General features: G+C 38.4%; 2 protein-coding genes and 2 long non-coding RNA genes across 5 annotated transcripts; 3 read left to right on the top strand and 1 right to left on the bottom strand.

The window, feature by feature from the left end:
* On the bottom strand, positions 1-1,438 carry LOC144654767 (uncharacterized). Its single transcript, XR_013570980.1, has 2 exons — positions 775-1,438; positions 1-695 (listed from the first exon to the last, which is right to left on the bottom strand). It is a non-coding gene; the product is annotated as an uncharacterized LOC144654767 (long non-coding RNA).
* A 164-nt stretch (positions 1,439-1,602) lies between these two features.
* Positions 1,603-6,126, top strand: LOC144654682 (uncharacterized). Its single transcript, XM_078514890.1, has one exon. The coding sequence runs from the start codon at positions 1,689-1,691 to the stop codon at positions 5,022-5,024; it is 3,336 nt and encodes a 1,111-aa protein (XP_078371016.1). The 5' UTR covers positions 1,603-1,688; the 3' UTR covers positions 5,025-6,126.
* A 1,514-nt stretch (positions 6,127-7,640) lies between these two features.
* On the top strand, positions 7,641-10,089 carry LOC144654710 (uncharacterized). The gene has a single exon (XM_078514936.1). It carries the CDS (start codon positions 7,798-7,800, stop codon positions 9,328-9,330), a length of 1,533 nt encoding a protein of 510 aa, XP_078371062.1. The 5' UTR covers positions 7,641-7,797; the 3' UTR covers positions 9,331-10,089.
* Positions 10,090-11,800: 1,711 nt separating this feature from the next.
* LOC144654765 (uncharacterized) lies at positions 11,801-19,310 on the top strand. 2 transcript variants are annotated; one of them, XR_013570977.1, is made up of 3 exons: positions 11,801-11,847; positions 16,102-16,174; positions 17,756-19,310. It is a non-coding gene; the product is annotated as an uncharacterized LOC144654765 (long non-coding RNA). The 2 variants fall into 2 exon arrangements; XR_013570978.1 differs by lacking the exon at positions 11,801-11,847 and adding an exon at positions 15,436-15,448.

Genomic DNA, 19,310 nt, shown 5'->3' with positions numbered 1-19,310 from the left:
TCCAAGGAAAGCTCTAACACTTTTATTGGAATCATATAAGATTGTGTTAAGACCGTCCTATTGAAACTAACTATGCTCAACTCAAAATTCCTGAGTGTGTAAATAATCGATTGAATAAACTTTAAGTCACTGAGAGGTAAAGTCTGGTAGCCGGGCTTGATTCTATTCCGTGCATATTACAAAAGTGCGCAAGTACTAGTGTTTATCACTCCGGACAATTCTTTGCGTAAATTGTAACCTACTGAAAACACAGATCCAGTGACCTATCACTACTATAGGCCAATACGAAGCGTATTTTAGCTACCAGTACTTGACACCGACTGAAGTCCAAGCAGTTCAAGCAGTGTTCATAATCTTGAGTCAAAATTATGTGTACATATAACAGGAACATCGCTAAATGATAAGAGTCACTGACAACTCAGTTCTCTAAATGCTTAATCCGATATCTTGTGTTGTTGTCATGTGCTGTTTGGTTACATGAAACAGTAGTTCGCTTGTTCTGCCACACTGAATACGACGCACCCGAGTACCCGTTCTCCCCCAGTAACGGAGAAAAAACCGTCGGCTGCCATTTTTAGTGCTACAGTCTTGTCAGTTGCGATCGGCGTGATCTTTCCAGTTTCAGGATCAAAGTTTACTGTTTCCTTATTGGGCATGTTCTCCATCTTTGTTAACTCGATACTTTTTCCTCTCTCCTGTAAAAAAAACCTGAATGTATGTATGTGTTTTTAAGCCCTCTTTGAACCCCTCAGTTGTATAAATTTGGCAACTCACTTGGTAAGTAGTAGACTTTTCAGGTGACAATTTCCAAATGTCCAATATCCAAATTATGTTTCGATCTATGTTCGATTCGTGACAATGTTTTTATGCTTATTCAGTGTCTTGTTGCGTTGAGTTCTAGGAAAAGTCGGAACATAACGTCAACATGACAAACGCTCCTCCCTTTGTCACGTATTAGGATATTGATATTCTGGCCAATTTAGTTTTCTCGGAAAACGTTGTCAGGCCAAAGGTTGATCAACATTGTGTTTGTGCTGATCCGTTCAGTCCTTGACGCTAGTATAAACTATTCAGCCGTGCAATTTTTTGATGCATATCGTACGTAATAGGATGATGTCATTAATAAGTTTGAAAAATCGTCCTTTGACCAAATAGTGAAGTTAAAGGACCTACAGTTGAATCCCGATAACTCGAACCCTCAGTAACTCGAACTCCCGTTAACTCGATATCTCGAACCTTTTTCGATTTCCCTTGAAGGTTCGAGTTATCGGGAGTCGACTGTACATGTGAACTGACGATGCTTTTGAAACAGTTGATTTGAATGTGTTAAACAGATATCGGGAATTAAGTCACGTTTTTAAGAGTCACGCTTAATGTATTCATTTTTAACAAGAGATTGCTTCTCGGAAAAGTTAACAAACAAATGATTTTTAAAAATAAACTGACAGCTGTTTGGACTCTACTGAAACTTAAAGAAAGGTTCAAAATTATCGAAAGTGAAGCCTCTAAATCAGACAAAAAAAAGAAAAATGAAACTGTCAGAACGTAACAAAAAGGTCATTGTTTAGGTCACAACACGTGCTTTCCGAGAAAAGCCAACTTCCGTAATACACAAGTTATCACTTTCGACCGAGTCTTTGACGAAGCAACGAACTTCGAATCCTATACAAAACGCTCAGTACTTCACTATGGCCTTGTCTTGGTTGTTTGGAGGCAGGAAATCTAGTGAATCACCAAGGAGTTTTAACGTTCTGATCTATGAAAAAGATTACAAAGAGCTTTGTGCATGGGTACTGAAGAAACCAAACATTGAAACTGGAGGAGATCTGTTTGGTTTGTGGGCCGACAAACACACCGCTGTTATTCAACTCGTCCTCGGTCCTGGCCAAGAATGCAGAAGAACTACAGCCTCATTCTACCAAGACATCGACTACTTGCAGCGTGTTGGTTCGTACATGACTCAAAATGAAGGCGTTTGTCACATCGGCGAGTGGCATTCCCACCATCAGCTCGGTTTGGCAGAGCCAAGCGGAGGAGACGAGAACACCGTGTGGAATAACATGCCGACCTACAACTTGAAAAGGTTCGTGATATTCATTGCTAACATACAGTCTAACAAGCACAGTTATTACGTGGATGTTGGATGCTTCCTGTTTGAGACCGATGAAAAAGGAAATCACCTTGATGTACTGCGTGGAAAGTTTACTTTACTGCAAAAGGAAAGCCCATTTTCCGGGAAAGTGTCGGTGGAGAAAAACAAAGGCGCAGAAGTAGACGATAATAAAATCACGATCAAGGATCTGCAGTTGAGGGTGAAGGAAGGAGGAAAATCGCCATCTGTAACTTACATTAAACGTCTCCCATCTGAGAAACCGAAAGAAACGTCTAGGAGGTTTGAAGTTGTGATCTATGAAGAAGATTACAAAGAGCTTTGTGCCTGGGTGCTGAAGAAGCCGGAGATCGAGACTGGAGGAGATCTGTTTGGTTTGTGGGCCGACAAACACATCGCTGTCATTCAACTTGTCCTCGGACCTGGCCAAGGGTGCAGAAGAACGTCAACCTCATTCTACCAAGACATCGACTACTTGCAGCGTGTTGGTTCGTACATGACCCAAAATGAAGGCGTTTGCCACATCGGTGAGTGGCATTCCCACCATCAGCTCGGTTTGGCGCGGCCAAGCGGAGGAGACGAAAACACCGTATGGAACAACATGCCAACCTACAACTTGAAAAGGTTCGTAATATTCATTGCTAACATACAGTCAGCCAAGAGAAGCTACAACGTGAATATTGGATGTTTCCTGTTTGAGACCGATCAACAAGGGAACCGCCTTAATGTTCTACCAGGAGAATTCACGATACTGCAAAAGGAAAATCTGCTTTCTTTGAAAAAAGAAGTGTTCGAGAAAAGAAACAATGGCGCAGAGAAGGATGGCGAGAATAAGATTCCAATCAAGGATCTGAAGTTGGAGGTGAAGGAAGGAAGGAAACGACGGCCAAGTGTAACGTATTTGAAGCCCCTAACCACTTCCCAAATGAAGAGAAACCGAGAGAAAACTTATCAAACGCAGACTGAAGCAAAATCAAACAATGAAGAAAGTAGCGGAGATAGCAAGAAACAAAAAATGGACACAGAAACAAGCGCTCCTATCACACCCACAGAGGACGCAATTGCGGGAAGTGAAAAAATGGCACCAGATGGTTTATTGGCAACCAAAGACCTGAAAAACGTAACAATTAATGATGCACATCAAGACGAACAACATGATGAAGGAGCCATGGAAGTGGATGAAAAGAACGAACAACCAGAGAACAAGAAAGAAGAAGAAGAAATCAAACCTGATGATGTTGACCAGAAGAAGTCGAAGAATCCAAATGCGAAAAATCAAGATGATTTTTCTGATCAAGAAAACGGGAAAGAAAAGTCGAAAGAAGAAGAAAAAGAAAAAGAAATGGAAGTTACCAAGGAACCTCTTCCTACTGAAGGAGACCAGGGAAAGCCAGAGAAAGTCGTCAGTGATAAAGAAAGTCCAAGTATTCCACAACAAGAGCCAAGACCAGTGCCAATGATGGAGAATGAAGTGGACCCAGGAACAAGTCCTCCAATAACACCCACAGAGAAGAACACAATTCCTGAAAGTGGAAAAATGTCACCAGATCTATCATTGACAAGCAAAGACCTAAAAAATTTGCGTGACGAACAACCTGAAAGAGTCATGAAAGTGGATGGAACGCAGGAAGAACCAGAGAAGAAGGAAGAAGAAAAAGAAATCAAACATGATGATGTTGACCAGACAAAGTCGAAGAATCCAAGTGCGAAAAATCAAGATGAGTTTTCTGATCAAGTAAACGGGAAAGAAAAATTAAAAGAAGAAGAAAATGAAAAAGAAATGCACGTTACCAAGGAACCTCGTCCTACTGAAGAAGACCAGGAAAAGCCAGAGAAAGTCGTCAGTGATAAAGAAATTCCAAGTATTCCACGACAAGAACCGAGACCAGTGCCAACGATGGAGAAAGAAATAGACCCAGAAACAAGTCCTTTAATCGCCCCTGCGAAGAACACAATTCCTGAAAGTGGAAAAATGTCACCAGATCGATCACTGATAAGCGAAGACCTAAAAAATGTACCAATTAATGCTACACTGCGAGGCGAACAACCTGAAGAAGCCACGAAAGTGAATGGAACGCAGGAAGAACTAGAAAAGAAGGAAGAAGAAAAAGAAATCAAACATGATGATGTTGACAAGAAGAATTCAAGTGCGGAAAACGAAAATGAGTTTTCCGATCAGAAAAGCGAGAAAGGAAAATCAAAAGGAGAAGAAAATGAAAAAGAAGTGCACGTTACCAAGGAACCTCGTCCTACTAAAGAAAACCAGGAAAAGCCAGAGGAAGTCGTCAGTGATAAAGAAATTCCAAGTATTCCACGACAAGAACCGAGACCAGTGCAAACGATGGAGAAAGAACTGGCCCCAGAAACAAGTCTTCCAATAACACCCGCAGAGAACACAATTCAAGAGAATGGAAAAATGTCACCAGATCAATCATTGACAAATGAAGACCTTAAAAGTTTAACAATTAATGTTAAACCGCCAGATGAACAACCTGAAGAAGCCATGAAAGTGGATGGAACGCAGGAAGAACTAGAAAAGAAGGAAGAAGAAAAAGAAATTAAACATGATGATGTTGACAAGAAGAATTTAAGTGCGAAAAATGAAAATGAGTTTTCCGATCAGAAAAGCGAGAAAGAAAAATCGAAAGAAGAAAAAAATGACAAAGAAATGGCGAAAATGGAAGTAACCAAGGAGACTCGTCCTCCTGTAGGAGACCAGGGAAAGCCAGAGAAAGTCGTCAGTGATAAAGAAAGCCCAAGTATTCCAACGCTGGAGAAAGAAACGACTTCTGCTAAGCAAACAGGACGGCAACCATTGCAAGTTCAAGGAAAAGCTGCGACAAAGGTTGGCCAGAGCAGTGGCAAAGAAGCTGAGAAAAAAATCGAAACCAAAGAAAGTACAAGCCAAGGATAGAGTGAGACAACTCCCAAAATTGATGAAAAAAAAGGCGCCTTCGAAGGAAGCAGCAAAGCCATTGCAAATAAAGGCAACAGCTAAAAAGACTGGGCTGAGCAGCGGTAAGAAAGCTGGGTCTTCCGGAATAGGTTCCAAGAGTAAAAAGCAAAACTGAACTGCAGTGATGATAAAAATACAAACCTAGCATAATTCAAAATGGAACCTTAATTAATCGAGACGGATATTTGCAATAATGATTTATGCCATTAGGACATTTTTGTTTTACTTTTTAAAAATTGTATTACCGGCATTTAAGGCGGGTTTGTAGAGACAGATGCAAACACAGTGACTGAAAGCTCCTCCAAACCGATAAAGATGAAATGTTCTGGGGCGACTGGGTTTGATTCCCGTTGGGGACTGAGATTTTTTCTTTGTCCCACGCTCGTGACATAATGAACATTTCATCTTTATCATTTATTATCGAGCTTAACATTTACCATCTTTATTATTTACTACACATTTGATGATTTCGACATTGTTGATCCTAGCAGTATGCAGGACGCATGTCACAAAACATATTAATAATTGAGGAGTCAAATTTTAAGCCCTGAAATTAAACCGTCTATACGAAGACTATAAAAATCATTTTTGTAGCGTGTGCTTTATTAAGATTTTTCAGAATTTTGGTGTAGATTACTGTAGCAATCAAACATAAAGAAAATTTTAAAAATTTAGAGAATTGTATTACAAAAAAATTGCTGGATGACAAGGCTTGCCCTTCCGTGTCATGCAAAGGACCTTTTCTTGCTAAGAAAATATTGTAAGAAAATATACTGTGGGATGACTACAGTAATACATGGGGTGTTGGAATGAGAGATTAATTACATCACATGTAGCGATAAATTGATCAAAACGGAGAGTGCATGTGTCTGGATTCACCGATGATGTTATCCATTTAAATTTAAACCCGTTTCTGTTATACTATGAAACAACAAATGATGATCCTAATAAACTTTTAAGATTTGGATTTAAGAGCCAATTGTTGAAAATAAATTGTCAAATTTTGGCAGGGAGCTTGCTGATTTGTGCTTAATTACAAAAAGTAAAATTAGTTTCTGTCTTTCACTTTTGTGCAAGCTCGTTTGAAACGGCTGTATCATGCCAATGTGTACAGTAGAATCCCGATTTCTCGAGCCTCCAGGGAAAACAAAAATATTGCAAAAAAAAAACAATAAAATAGATATAAAAGTAGTCTGTTTTCTGGTATTCTTCCGAGGTTAAAATTAGTTTAGAAATCAACGTGTCCGCCAGTTTGACTGGTCTTTTTCAGGCTTGATGTAAAATTTTCAAAAAGTCAATATGATCGTTGTTTTGCTTAGCAGTTTACCCGGGAAACAAACAACTTTTAATGTTAAATAAAACAAAACAAAAAAAAAATGAGGCAAATGATAAAAAAAATATTGCTTCGAAAAATCGGGAGGTTAACGAATTTGGGGGTAAAATTACAAAGAAGTGCTATCGAAGGGAAACGAAAACTGGTTCGAGAAATCGGGAGTTTCGAGAATCCGAGGGTTCGATTCGAGCGAGGGTTTGATTCTCCTCTAGCTAGTCTGGGTACTTTCAATTATAGAGTACTTACACTAAGTTAATTGTTTATTGGGGGTCGAAGCTAAACATTTTAACCATGAGCCCGCTTCATCTCGGCATCAGTAGTTTTGTTTCTCTCCTAGTTTTGGGTTTATGCTTATTATTCTTTTTTTTTTTAACAACTGTAATTGCGTTAAAAAAAACTTTTAAGCACACATTCAGTATTTTCCTTGGCCTTGTTAAATATTATAATGCCCTTTTGCCTTGGTTTGTTCAATTAAATACATAAAAAAACTTAATGATACTGTTTTCAATGGTGTTTTTGAGTCTCTTTCAATTTAAACTCTTACGTGAATGAATTTGGCAACACATTTGGCAAATTGTTAGCTTTCCAGCCAGCAATGTCCAAAAAATATTTAACTATGTTTCTACGTAGGTTCGTGGAAATGTTTTTAAGCTTATAATGTGCATATTCAGTGTCCCGTTACGTTTGAGTTCCCGGAAAAGTCGGAACATAACGTCAACATGACAAACGCTCCGCCCTTTGACACGTATTAGGATAATATTCTGGTAAATTTTGGTTTGTGTTTGTGCTGATCCGCTTAATCCTGACGCTAGTATAAATTTAATATTCAGCCGTGCATGCATGCGCAGTTAATACGATGATGTCATTAATAAGTCTGAAAAATCGTCGTTAAGACGTTTGGCCACGAAATAGTGGACTAAGTTATTAGACGACCTACATGTAAACTGACGATGCTCTTGAAACAGTTGATTTGAATGAGTAAAACAGGTTTTTGGATTCAAGTCACGTTTCCAAGAGTCACGCTTCATTTATTCATTTTTCACAAGAGATTGCTTCTCGGAAAAGTGAACATACAAATGAATTACCATAAATGACAGCTGTTAGGGCTTCGGTGAAACTGAAAAAAAAGGTTCAAGAAATTATGGAAAGTGAAACCTCTAAATCAGACAAAGAAGAAAATAAAAAGTAAAACTTTCGTGAAATTTGTAATTTGGCTGCATAACACAACATCCGCCAGGCCTGTCAAAACGTAACGAAAAGGTCATTGTTTACGGTCACAACACGCGTTTTCCGAGAAAAGCCAACTTCCGCGATACACTATTTATCACTTTCAACCGAGTGTTCGACGATACACACGAACATTGAGTCACACAAAAAACGTTGAATACTTCAGTAACCATGTCTTGGTTTGGGGGCAGCAGGAAATCTAGTGAATCACTTAGGAGTTTTAACGTTCTGATCTATGAAAAAGATTACAAAGAGCTTTGTGCCTGGGTTCTGAAGAAACCGAACATTGAAACTGGAGGAGATCTGTTTGGTTTGTGGGCTGATAAACACACCGCTGTTATTCAACTCGTTCTCGGTCCTGGCCAGGGATGTACAAGAACTTCGGTCTCTTTCTACCAAGATGTGAATTACTTGGAGCGTGTTGGTTCGTACTTGACCCAAAACGAAGGCGTTTGTCACATCGGTGAATGGCATTCCCACCATCAGCTCGGTTTGGCGCGACCAAGCGGAGGAGACGAAAACACCGTGTGGAATAACATGCCGACCTACAACTTGAAAAGGTTTGTGATATTTATTGCCAACATACGGTCATCCGGGCAACGCTACAACGTGAATATTGGATGCTTCCTGTTTGAGACCGATGACCAAGAAAAACGCCTTGATGTTCTACCAGGAGAGTTTACGATACTGCAAAAGGAAAATCCGCTCTCCTTGAAAATAAAAGTGTCGGAGAAAAGAAACAAGGGCGCAGAGAAGGATGACGAGAATAAGATTTCAATTAAGGATCTAAAGTTGGAGGTGAAAGAAGAAGGGAAACGGCCACCATCTGTAACGTATTTGAAGCCCCCAGCCGCCCAAAATAACAAAAGAAAAGGAGAGAGAAAAAATCAACCGCAAACTAATGTAAAAGCAAACGATGAAGAAAGCAGCGGGAATAGCAAGAAACAGAGAATGGACCCAGAAACAAGTCCTCCAATCACACCCACGCAAGACACGATTCCTGGAAGTGGAAAAATGACATCAGATGGAGCATTGACGAGCGAAGACCTGAAAAACTTAACAATTAGTGATACACAACAAGACCAACAACCTGAAGGAGCCATGGAAGTGGATGGAAAGGAGGAACAATCAGAGAAGAAGAAAAAAGAAGAAGAAGAAATTAAAGAAGATGGTGTTGACCAGATGCAGAAGAATGCAAATGCGAAAAATCAAGATGAGTTTTCCGATCAGAAAAGCGAAAGAGAAAAATCAAAAGGAAAGGAAAATGAAAACGAAATGGCGAAAATGGAAGTTATCAAGGAGACTCGTCCTCCTAAAGGATACCAGGGAAAGCCAGAGAAAGTCGTCAGTGATAAAGAAAGTCCAAGTAGTCCACGAAAAGAGCCGAGACCATTGCCAAAGCTGGAAAAAGTATCGACGTCTGCAAAGCAAACAGAACGGCACCCATTACAAGACGAAGGAAAAGCCAAAACAAAGGTTGGCAAGAGCAGTGGCAAGGACGCTGAGAAAAAAATCAAAACCAAAGGAAGTGCAAGCCAAGGAGGGAGACCACTGCCGAAACCAGTGGAAGAAAAGGCGCCTTCGAAGAAAACAGGAAAGCCATTGCAGATAACAATAGCATCCAAAAAGAGGGTTGACCAGCAGAGCAGTGGCAAGAAGGCTGGCTCTTCCGGAACAGGATCCAGGGGTAAAAAGCGAAAGTGAACTGCAGGGATTAAAAAAATAAAATAAAGCTAGCATAATTCAGAATGGAACCTTACCTGCTAGAGATAGACATTTGCAATTATGATTTATGCCATAAATAATTATGCACATTTTGATTTTACTTGTCAATCACGACTTGGCGAGTTTACGAAGACAGGCGCAAACACAAGACCTGTAGGCTCCTACAAACCGATACGACTGTTTGCATCATATTTAGTGTATAACTAATAAGACAACAGTTTTCCATCTTTTAAATACATTTATTGAGAAGTCAAATTGTAAGCTCTAAAACCATCTAAACAAGGACTGTAAGAATCATTTTTTTGTAGCGTGTGCCTAATTGAGCTTTTTTTAGAATTTCGATGACGTGTACAGTAGTATACAGTAGCAATCAAAAATTTAAAAAAATTGAATAAGTTTAGCAGATTGAATCTGCATGGGAAAAAATGCTGGATGCGTGGCAAGGCTTGTCCTCCTGTCGCAAAGGGCCTTAGTCTTGTTTGGAAAATTTTCGGGCGGATGACTACAGTATTTTTTATTAGCGGTGTTGCAGTGAGACATAAATAGCATTGCATGTGGCTATGAAGTGATCGAAACGGAGAATGCATGTATTTGGATTCAGCAATAATGTTGTTAAATTTATACCCGTTTCTGTTTTACTACGAGACAACGAATGATTCTATTAATTCACGCGAAGATTTCATGCATGCATATAGTTATAAGGTAATGTTTTAAGGGAGACTGAGACAAACCCTAATTCTTTAGACTTGAATTTAAGGGTCTATTGCTGAAAATAAATTGTCAAATTTGACAGGGATCTTGCTGATTTGTTCTTAATTGGATAAAGGGAAATTAGTTTTCGTCCTTCACTTTTGTACAGGCTTGTTTGAAACTGCTTTTATAGTATGCCAATGTGTTTAGTAGAATCGCGATTTCGCGAACCTCCAGGCGAAACAAAAATATTACTTCTACCGTGAAACCGGGAGGTTTAAGAATTTGGAGGCAAAACCACAGGGAACAAAACCGCCAGCTACTCAGGCTACTTTATAGCCCTTGTGCTATTACAACCTTGAATGCAGTGCCTTAGTAGTCACAAGGTGTACGAGAATCTCATGATTTCCAAAGCAGTGGCTTCGTGAGACAAACTTCTATATGGATATCATGGCTGGTGCTGGTGTTTTAAAAGTGGTCACTCTAAATGAAATGGAAAACCGTAAAAAAGAAGTTTTCTTTTGCGTGAGAATTAAAATTCACGAAAATTCATTTTTCCTGTCAGGCTTGATTGGAGCTCTACTTGCTTCTCCAAGATTGGATCGTTTACAGCGTCTGCGCGTTTCTCTATGACCTCCAACAGGTCTTTGAAACTTGGTAGTGTCCCTCGCTCATGGATCCGCTGCGCCTCGTCACTATTTAGCTTGGTGCGCAGTAGGAAGCTTTCCCGCCATTTTTTCACATTGGTGAGATTCATTTCAGACAAAGCATTCAAAAAGTTACGTTGCCAACCGCGCCCACGTGCATTAATACACGAAAGACAAGACACCAGCTATTATACTGTGATGGGTCAGTACTACAACATCAGTTGCTGCTACATAATAATATCAAACAAGAACAAAGTTTTGATCATTTCCATTTCGCCACTGCTAACCATAGCAACAGTAGAATCTGTTAAAACACCCTTAATTATCGCCTTATGGTGCTTATAACTCAAAAACGAGCTCAGCGCCCCCATTTTTTTATGATGGAATAATGATCAGCATTTTAATATACAACTTTGGCAAAGTTAAAAAAAATCTGTACATGGAGTTCAGAGCCACCTTAAATCTTCGAAAATTTAAGGCATGTAGATATTTTTTGAAAAAAACTTTGCCAAAAGTTGTACCTTAACGTGCTGATCATCAATATTCCATCATAAAAAATGAGGGTCGCCGAGCTCACTTTTGAGCTATAAGCACTTAAAGCGAAAATTAAGGGTATTTTTAACAGGATATACCGTTGATATGGTAATTTGTAATATCACGAAAATAATCGTACCTTGTTCACTAGTAATTGTGCATCTGTTTAATACCAAAACTGTTGCGTCCACTGATCATGAGAAAGAGTCGTAGTATTGATTCGTCAAAGTTGAGATGCTGAAAAATGCAGGAAACTGTTTTGAACTAAGTATTTTGAAGTTCTCACGGAGGTTCCCAGGTCTTAAAAAAACGGGACCCAAATTATGAAACGGTGGACACCAGGCCCCACCCGGCTAAAAGAAATGCGACCCAGATTATGTGCAGCGTTGTATAATGGTCCTGATTGCAAAATGGACTAACACCTTTCGACCCAATCATATGCGTTGTTGTTTCTTCCAATGAAAATGCGTTGTGATCGTGTCTGGTCCGATTATTTTACTGGGGGACTGGACGGTCTGGACGGTGTTTACCAAGTGATCATGAAAGCCCGAATCTTGTGATTTTAACAGTGTGTTTTTTCGGATCTTTCTGTATTTCCCGAACACATTTACAGCTGCATTTGAAGGTAAGAAGCTTTGTGAATGTATTGTATAATGCTGTTTGTAGTAATGGAATGAAAATGTCTACTTCTAAAAGCTTAGTTAGCTTATTATTGATCGTGTTGCTCTCAAGCGGCACGAACGAACCAAGCTGGCGAAGCACTTTATTTTGTATTCTCCACGCTGTTGTGTTTTGCATTTTGCAATTAGGATCTATCATGCTATTTAATTGCGCAGTATTAGATCGTATAATCGTTTTCGTCACGGGTATAAAGAAACACTGTCATGCCGTCAGCTGAGCACAAATTTTTACTCAGTTTATTTACACCTTGTATCGCCAAAATTATAATGCTTCCAAATTTACAGCTTAGTTGGAAAAAATATATATAGTCAAAAGCAGTAAAATCAATCATTTTCCATTCTTTGAGAGTTTGAACTTTTGAGCCCTTATTTTGTCAGTTATATTTCTTTGCTTCATCTATCATTTTTGGCAGTGATAAAAGCTACCTATTTTAAAGAAAAGGAAGCTCCTGGGCACAATTATGAAATCACAATACATGTACATTTTCCTGAATGTTTCCTTCCATGTACCAAGCAGTCTCTAGAAATATAAATTGATGGGTTGCCATGCTTGCAAAAGAGATATGCATGATGTACCAAGGGATAATTCTTGCGGTATCTGACATCAGCAGACTGCAGAAGCAGACTAAGAGAATATATTGTGTTTCCATTACAGTATTATTGAAAGCTAACCGTAAACAGGCTAACCGAAATGCTATCCAGGCTAGCTTAAACCGAAGTGAGCTGTAGGCTAACCGGAGTGAATAGTAGGCTAACCGAAGTGTGACGTATTAGGCTAACCAAAGTGAAAAGTCAGCAAGTCTGCAGTCTGCAATCTGCAATCCCTTATCTGCAGTCTACAAATGTCACACACCGTAATCCTAGAGTGTGTGATTCTCCTTTAATTTTATTCTGGCATTTAAAGCTATAACCACCTCAGTCTAAAACCTCTTACTGTGAAATAATGTATTTAATTTTCTCTGGAGAACTTTTTCCAGATACTTATGGCTTTCAAGCCTTCACTTTAACATCCTCACCAGCACTGCAGAATGAGTATATTTGGTGGAGGAAACCAAAACATAAATTGCACAATGATTGGCCTCCAGGATGATGTAATGGATGGTTTAATCTGACCTGTTACCACCCCCTCTTCCCAGGCATACTTTTTTTTTATTTCATGGTGGTCTACATGTATTCCCCACCCCCAGGCAAACAGAAAGACGCAATTCCCTTTCTGTGGGACTTCCCATCGACCATAAATACGTCGCTTTGTGATATACAACAGGAAAGCCAGACATTTTGTCAAGAACTTGAAAGCTTTTTGAGTTAATTTAACAAAGGATACCAGAACTACAGATATAAAATAAACAAATTTAAATAACTGTCTACTATATTTGAAGAAATATGAAAATATAACTCTATTTAATTCCCCACACTTCCTCAAAAGAAAGAAGCTTATAACTCAAGGACAGAAAGTTATTATACTAGCTACATTTATGGTCAAAATAGGAAAGCAAAACTGAATTTTCTTTAATGATTTAAACTAGTGCTTCTAGTAAATCTCTATCTCTTTTTGTATAAGTTTAAATCAACTACCAATTTTATACAATCAGAAGACTGACCATAATTACACTTGTACAGGTATCAATCTGTAATTAAGTTCTGTTTTGATTACCGGCAGTGCTATAATACTATTTAATAATAAGAGCAGTATTTTAATAAATTCTTGCTCTCCAACTATTCTGTAACAAATACGACAGATTTCTCCTCGAAATATCCAGTCTTCTTCATTTGTTTTGTCAGCCGCTGGCATCTAAACCATGAAGTTAGGTACATCAAAGGAACAACCAGAAGTTATTTTTTTTATTTGCCCACCCACCAGGACAACACTGCTTTAAACAATTTACCATCCCCGGACCCGAAGGGCCCAACTTGTCCCAGGGATTACCAGGGGGGTGGGGGTGGGGGTGGGGGGTGTAGGTTGTTAACAGGTCACATTGAACCATGCATAATACACTGTCTGCTGAATAAATTTGACCAGCATTTCAAATGAGTGGATATCTTTGGCTTCACTCATGTTCCAACCTTTAAGGTCCTTAATTGTTTTGTTAAGCTTCACTGTTAAGCTTGACTTGCTTGTACTACCAAGGAGAGTGATGAACTTAACAGAGTCCTGGAATTGTCTCACTTATTTTATGCGAAAAATTCTAAACATACATGTACACCTGATAACTAGTCAAATGTGACCATAAACTACTTTTAACAATCAAACAGGTAAATTAAACCCCATATTGGCCCTATTGGTGGACAATGGCCGATTTCTTATGCAACACAGACAAAACACTGTTTTTGCCTGGCATCCCGAAAGCTGTTTGTTAGGAAAATTAGCATTTTGCTCGAAACACTCTAAGTGAGAGCAAGAACCCGAAATTTACACCCCTTAGTGAGAGGACGAGCATCACTGCCCCTTTAGTAGGTTTGTCCCCCAGGTAGCTGGTCCAAATTGCACCAAATAGGAATACACATCCATTTCAATGCCTTGACATGTCTTCATTAGGTGGCTATGCCATTATCTCTGTGTGTAAAGTGTGTGAAGCTGTGTTCACACTAGGTGAAACATGACTAGCCTGATCACGAATAAAAGTTACATGTTTTGTTGTGAAAAGTGTTCACATCAGGCAGTGCATATTTGCGCGAATCATGATTGAAACATGATTATTCTGATCATGATTGAAACTACCTCACGAGGTAGTTTCAATCATGATCCTTAAACATGTTAATAATTGCGGACTTGCAGTGAAGAGGCAAGTGCCCAAAAGCTTCAAAATTGGGCCTTCTATAAGCTTCTTTGAGACCAAATGTTTATTAAAATATGGGCTAATGAAGCGATACAACAGGAACTATCGCGACGGGTAGAAAGCAGTATAATTGACAGAGCATCGCCACGTTTACGACGAGCAGCATTGCAATGCAAAAGCAAACTTCACAAAACATTTTTCTTTTACCAAAGATAGCACAAATACTGTTTATACTGTCTCCCCAGCTTGCTTAATGCTTGAAAGCCCTGCTCCATCAAAGGGCTTGAAAATAGACAGAAAGACAAAGATTTAATGGAAACTTTATTGTAATTTCGAGCTATATTTTTCGGTTAAAGTATACAAGTGAAGATTTATGCAAGAACCATAAAACTGCATAAAGACATTACACCATGTTATAATGTTCAGGAATGTAGAGTACTGAGCCTGACAAGAGCTAGCAACCACTGACCACCATGGCAGCTGACTACACACTTGTTGTTGGTGATGATGATTTGGGTGCTTTGGGTGCTTGGGTACTTTGGTTTAACTTGGTTAAATTGTATTTAACCTCATATTTTATAAATTTCCCTTTACTGTGGAAAATCTCTTTTTATTTATTATAATGTGTCCTTTTTTTAAAGAAAATATCCGTTTAACTCAACATATGATAATGCATTTTTGTAATTCTTGTTTATAATAATAATGCTTTAAATTTCTGTTTTAGCGTTAATGGATGAGGATCAGGGGTTGAACGAGGAGACTAAGAATGGTGAGCATCGACCCTTACTAGTACACCATATACCTTATTAATTTTACTCGAATAAGCGCCACGCTCGAAAAAGCGCCGCATTTGGGACAAAAAAGTTAATAAGCGCCGCCCCCAGTTTATGACGGCGGATTCAAGCGAACAGCATTGCAATGAAAAACAAACTTCACAAAACATTTTTTTACCAAAGATAGGACAAATACTGTAAATACTGTCTTCCAAGCTTGCTAAACCCTGCTCCATCCAAGGGCTTTAAAATAGACAGAAAGACAAAGATTAAATGGAAACTTTATTGTAATTTTGAGCTATATTTTTTGGTTAAAGCAAACAAGATTTATGCAAGAACCATAGAACCGCATGAAGACATTACACCATGCTATAATGTCCAGGAATGTAGAGTACTGAGCCTGACAAGATCTAGCTATAGCAACCCCTTACCACCAAGACAGCTGACTAGACACTTGTTGTTGGTTAACTTGGTTAAATTGCATTTAACCTCATATAAATTTCCCCTCACTGAGGAAAATCTTTTTTTCTACATTCAAGTGACCTGTGCATTTTTTTAAAAAACAATCCTGAAGTCTAACTTAACATGTGATAATGCATTTTTGTGATTCTTATATTTATAATAATAATGCTTTGAATTTCTGTTTTAGCATTAGAGGATGAGAATCAGGGATTGGATTAGGAAAAGCATCACAAACCGAAGATGAGAAGAGACTTAGAATGGTGAGCATTGACCCTTACTAGTATACCTTATTTACTCGAATAAGCGCCACCCCCGAATAAAGCGCTGCATTTGGGACAAAAAAATTAATAAGCGCCGCCCCCAAATAAGTGCCGCAGTTCCCATGCGGCGATTATTCAAGGCATATCATAAGACTGTAAACAGCACTACAAAGCAACTCTAAAACAGCCTTGGAAATTTCTTTTCATCAAAAGCAATGCTTTGCAGTTCAATTTTAATGATTTACCGTTCTTTGCTGGTACAGCAAGTGCAAATTCTCTTTTCTGCAAGGGACGAATACCGACAATCAAAAGTCGCTCCTTTTAGTTAAATGTTAAAGTGTTGTATAGATTAGCACTTGAGGGGTGAAAAACTTAATAATTGCCATCAGCGCTTATTAGTTTGAGTAAATAAGGTATATATATACAGCTGCCATGTGTTGATAAATAACTATTTTAATTTTAAGTTGTGTCTTGCCAAAGTAATTAAATTTTGTGAAGTCCATTCATAAATGCGCCTTTATCGTATTGGCAGTACTTTCTCAGGAGTTATAGGGTTTAATATGTCTTTTTAAGAGAGGTTGAGGAGGGGTCATCACAAAGTGCGAGGCAGCAAGGCATGCAATCCATTCCGGTTAGCCTACGTAGCACTCCGGTTAGCCTCAATAGCATTACAGTTAGCTTACATAGCACTCTGGTTAGCCTACAGTTAGCTTAGTTAGCTTGCGGTTAGACTTTTTATTTGGAGTTAAGGATTTCTGCCTTGCTGTCTTGCCTCACATGTTGAGGAGTTGAGGGGACAGAAAACTTTTGGATGCCACAAAGTTTTAAGAATGAGGTTGGCTGCTATTAATGTAGAGGTCTACACTTACTTTATTGTCAATTATAATTTGCCCTTTGGGTAACCAGTTCTGTTTTTTTTTTTGGTGGCTCATGTGTCTTATTGGTTGCCCCAAGTAGACTTTTGTTGCCCATAAGCACCTCTAAGAAACATTTAACTTGCAAAAAATGCTCAACTTTATTTGTATAACCTTACCTTCTTGTTTTGGTTTTGCAACAGTCCTTCGTTGATTAACCATATCAGGGGCTCTGTACATGTAGTGCCTATTTGTATTTGTAATCTTAGAAAAAGAAAACTTCTTCTCTGTCTCACCAAAGATCATTCAGGGAGTATAGCTTACAAATCCCCATTTCTTGTCGAGACACAACACTAAAAATTGTTGCCAAAATATTGCAGTACTCATGCAGTAACTGTGCAAATTGTGTGAAAAGACTCTGACAAAACAAAACTTTTTGTGACACAACACAAAACTTTTTTTTCAAAACAATTTAGTTGCAAAATGCATCTAGGGAATACTTGACTGTTGCAAACTTTGAGTGGTGCCCAGAATAACTTGTCTGTAGAGCCATTTTAAGTAATGATGAAATGGAATCAACTAGAACAAGCTTGAAAACAAAAGCCTGATAATGGTCCCTGTAATTTGACAAGCCAAAAATCAGGGCCCTTAATTCACAAAAATTGTTGGTTTTCTACAATGTTTTGGTGTCTATTAATGAAGTAAATTCCTTGCCATCTTTTAACAGCCTGGCCAAACCATATACACCTGTACCTCAAGAGACATGAGATGATATGATCAATGAGGAGGAAGGGGAGTTATAGTAGAAGAAGATAATAAAGAAAAAGAGGAAAGAGAAGGGCAAAATGATCAACAACATCAGGAGGAAGGCCAAGAAGAACAAGGCAATGATGATGAAGACCTCTTCAACAGTTAATAGGGGACAAGTTTAGTGAGAATGATGAGGAATGACCAGTACTTATTTTTCATGTACTTTTTTACAATTTATCATTGTTTCTTTCATAGACACACTACCGGTTATAATAAATAATTAATAATTAAGTAAATAGAGAATGAGTCTGAAATAAATCTAAAACATTTTTTTACTAAATGAACCACAAATCACTGTACTGTGTTGTATGTGAATAGTTTTGTTGGATCTCGATTTTAAGAGTGACAGAATGTTTATGTTCATTTTAAGAATCCAGTCTTGTTCGTGCATGACTTATAAACTGTGGCCACCTTCCTTTAGTTAGTTTTCTGGATAAATAAGCTAATAGAAATGCATGAGTTAGGTTTGGTGAAAAATTGAGCACAGTGTCACCTTTTGGTCAACCAACAACTCGGTAGCCTGCGAATACAGCCGCCTTTCATTTTTAGAGGCAGCTAACAACTTGGCCTCTGACATTTATTTTGGATTTGCCGGATGTGAATTAGCCTGCGAATGCAGATGCATTTTGGCCGATTCTGGAAATACGTCTGCATTTGCAGGCTAGAATCATGTGAATGGAAGCCATATGAAAGTTAATGAAAAGATGTAAAAAAAAAAATGGTTTGGTGGCCTGTGTTAGTAGAGCACCACTGTAAATGCAGTAAGGAATTTACCTGTAATAATAATACCGGTAATAATAATAAAAATAATAATAATAATTGATATTTAAACAGGGTGACCCCTTCAGTCGCAGAACTGGTATCAACAGGGGCCCAGTGTAAAATAAATAGAAGAGAATTTCCAAAACTTATCCTAACTTTAAATACAACAATACAAATCTCAAGGTTATAGTGGTTTTGCAATTAAACACACGCTAAAAAACAGGCCCTAAAATTTACTTTCGAAATTGTGTGGGAGAAGCAACAGATGGTATCATCCATGAGCCTGGGGGCAGGGGGGCAAATCCCATATGAAAGGAGCAGGGATGCTCATTGTCTCACTTAGACAAATATTATCTAGATTTTTTCTCAAGCCACAAATACATTGGTCTTATTTAGGGTTCTTTTAAAAAATTGCGCACAACAAGCATCCTGATCATACCTTTCATAAGTAAGTTTCCAGGGGTGGGGGCGTGAACTTATGTGCCCATACCGGTATTTTTTTTTAATTCAGTTTAGCATTGCAAATTATTGAAGCCAATTCTTTTTTCTTTTTAAAACAAAGAAAACTTTGTCTTTTATTGTGTAGAAATATCTATGGGATTATAGTTGATAGTGGTACTGGTAATAAACCTGAAATGAAAACACTAGTTGTATAATATTAGTCTAGCAATGAATAAAATAGATTTGTATTCTTATTTGTTGTAACTGAA

The sequence above is a fragment of the Oculina patagonica genome, chromosome 5, assembly GCF_052425735.1.
Source record: "Oculina patagonica isolate OP01 chromosome 5, crgOcupat, whole genome shotgun sequence".
Lineage (NCBI taxonomy): Eukaryota > Metazoa > Cnidaria > Anthozoa > Scleractinia > Oculinidae > Oculina > Oculina patagonica.
The sequence above is the reverse complement of the archived record's forward strand: the minus strand, read 5'-3'. Positions and strand labels throughout refer to the sequence as shown.

Coding starts and splice junctions, on each gene's coding strand:
- LOC144654682 (XM_078514890.1), top strand. CDS start 1,689: ATGGCCTTGTCTTGGTTGTTTGGAGGCAGGAAATCTAGTGAATCACCA.
- LOC144654710 (XM_078514936.1), top strand. CDS start 7,798: ATGTCTTGGTTTGGGGGCAGCAGGAAATCTAGTGAATCACTTAGGAGT.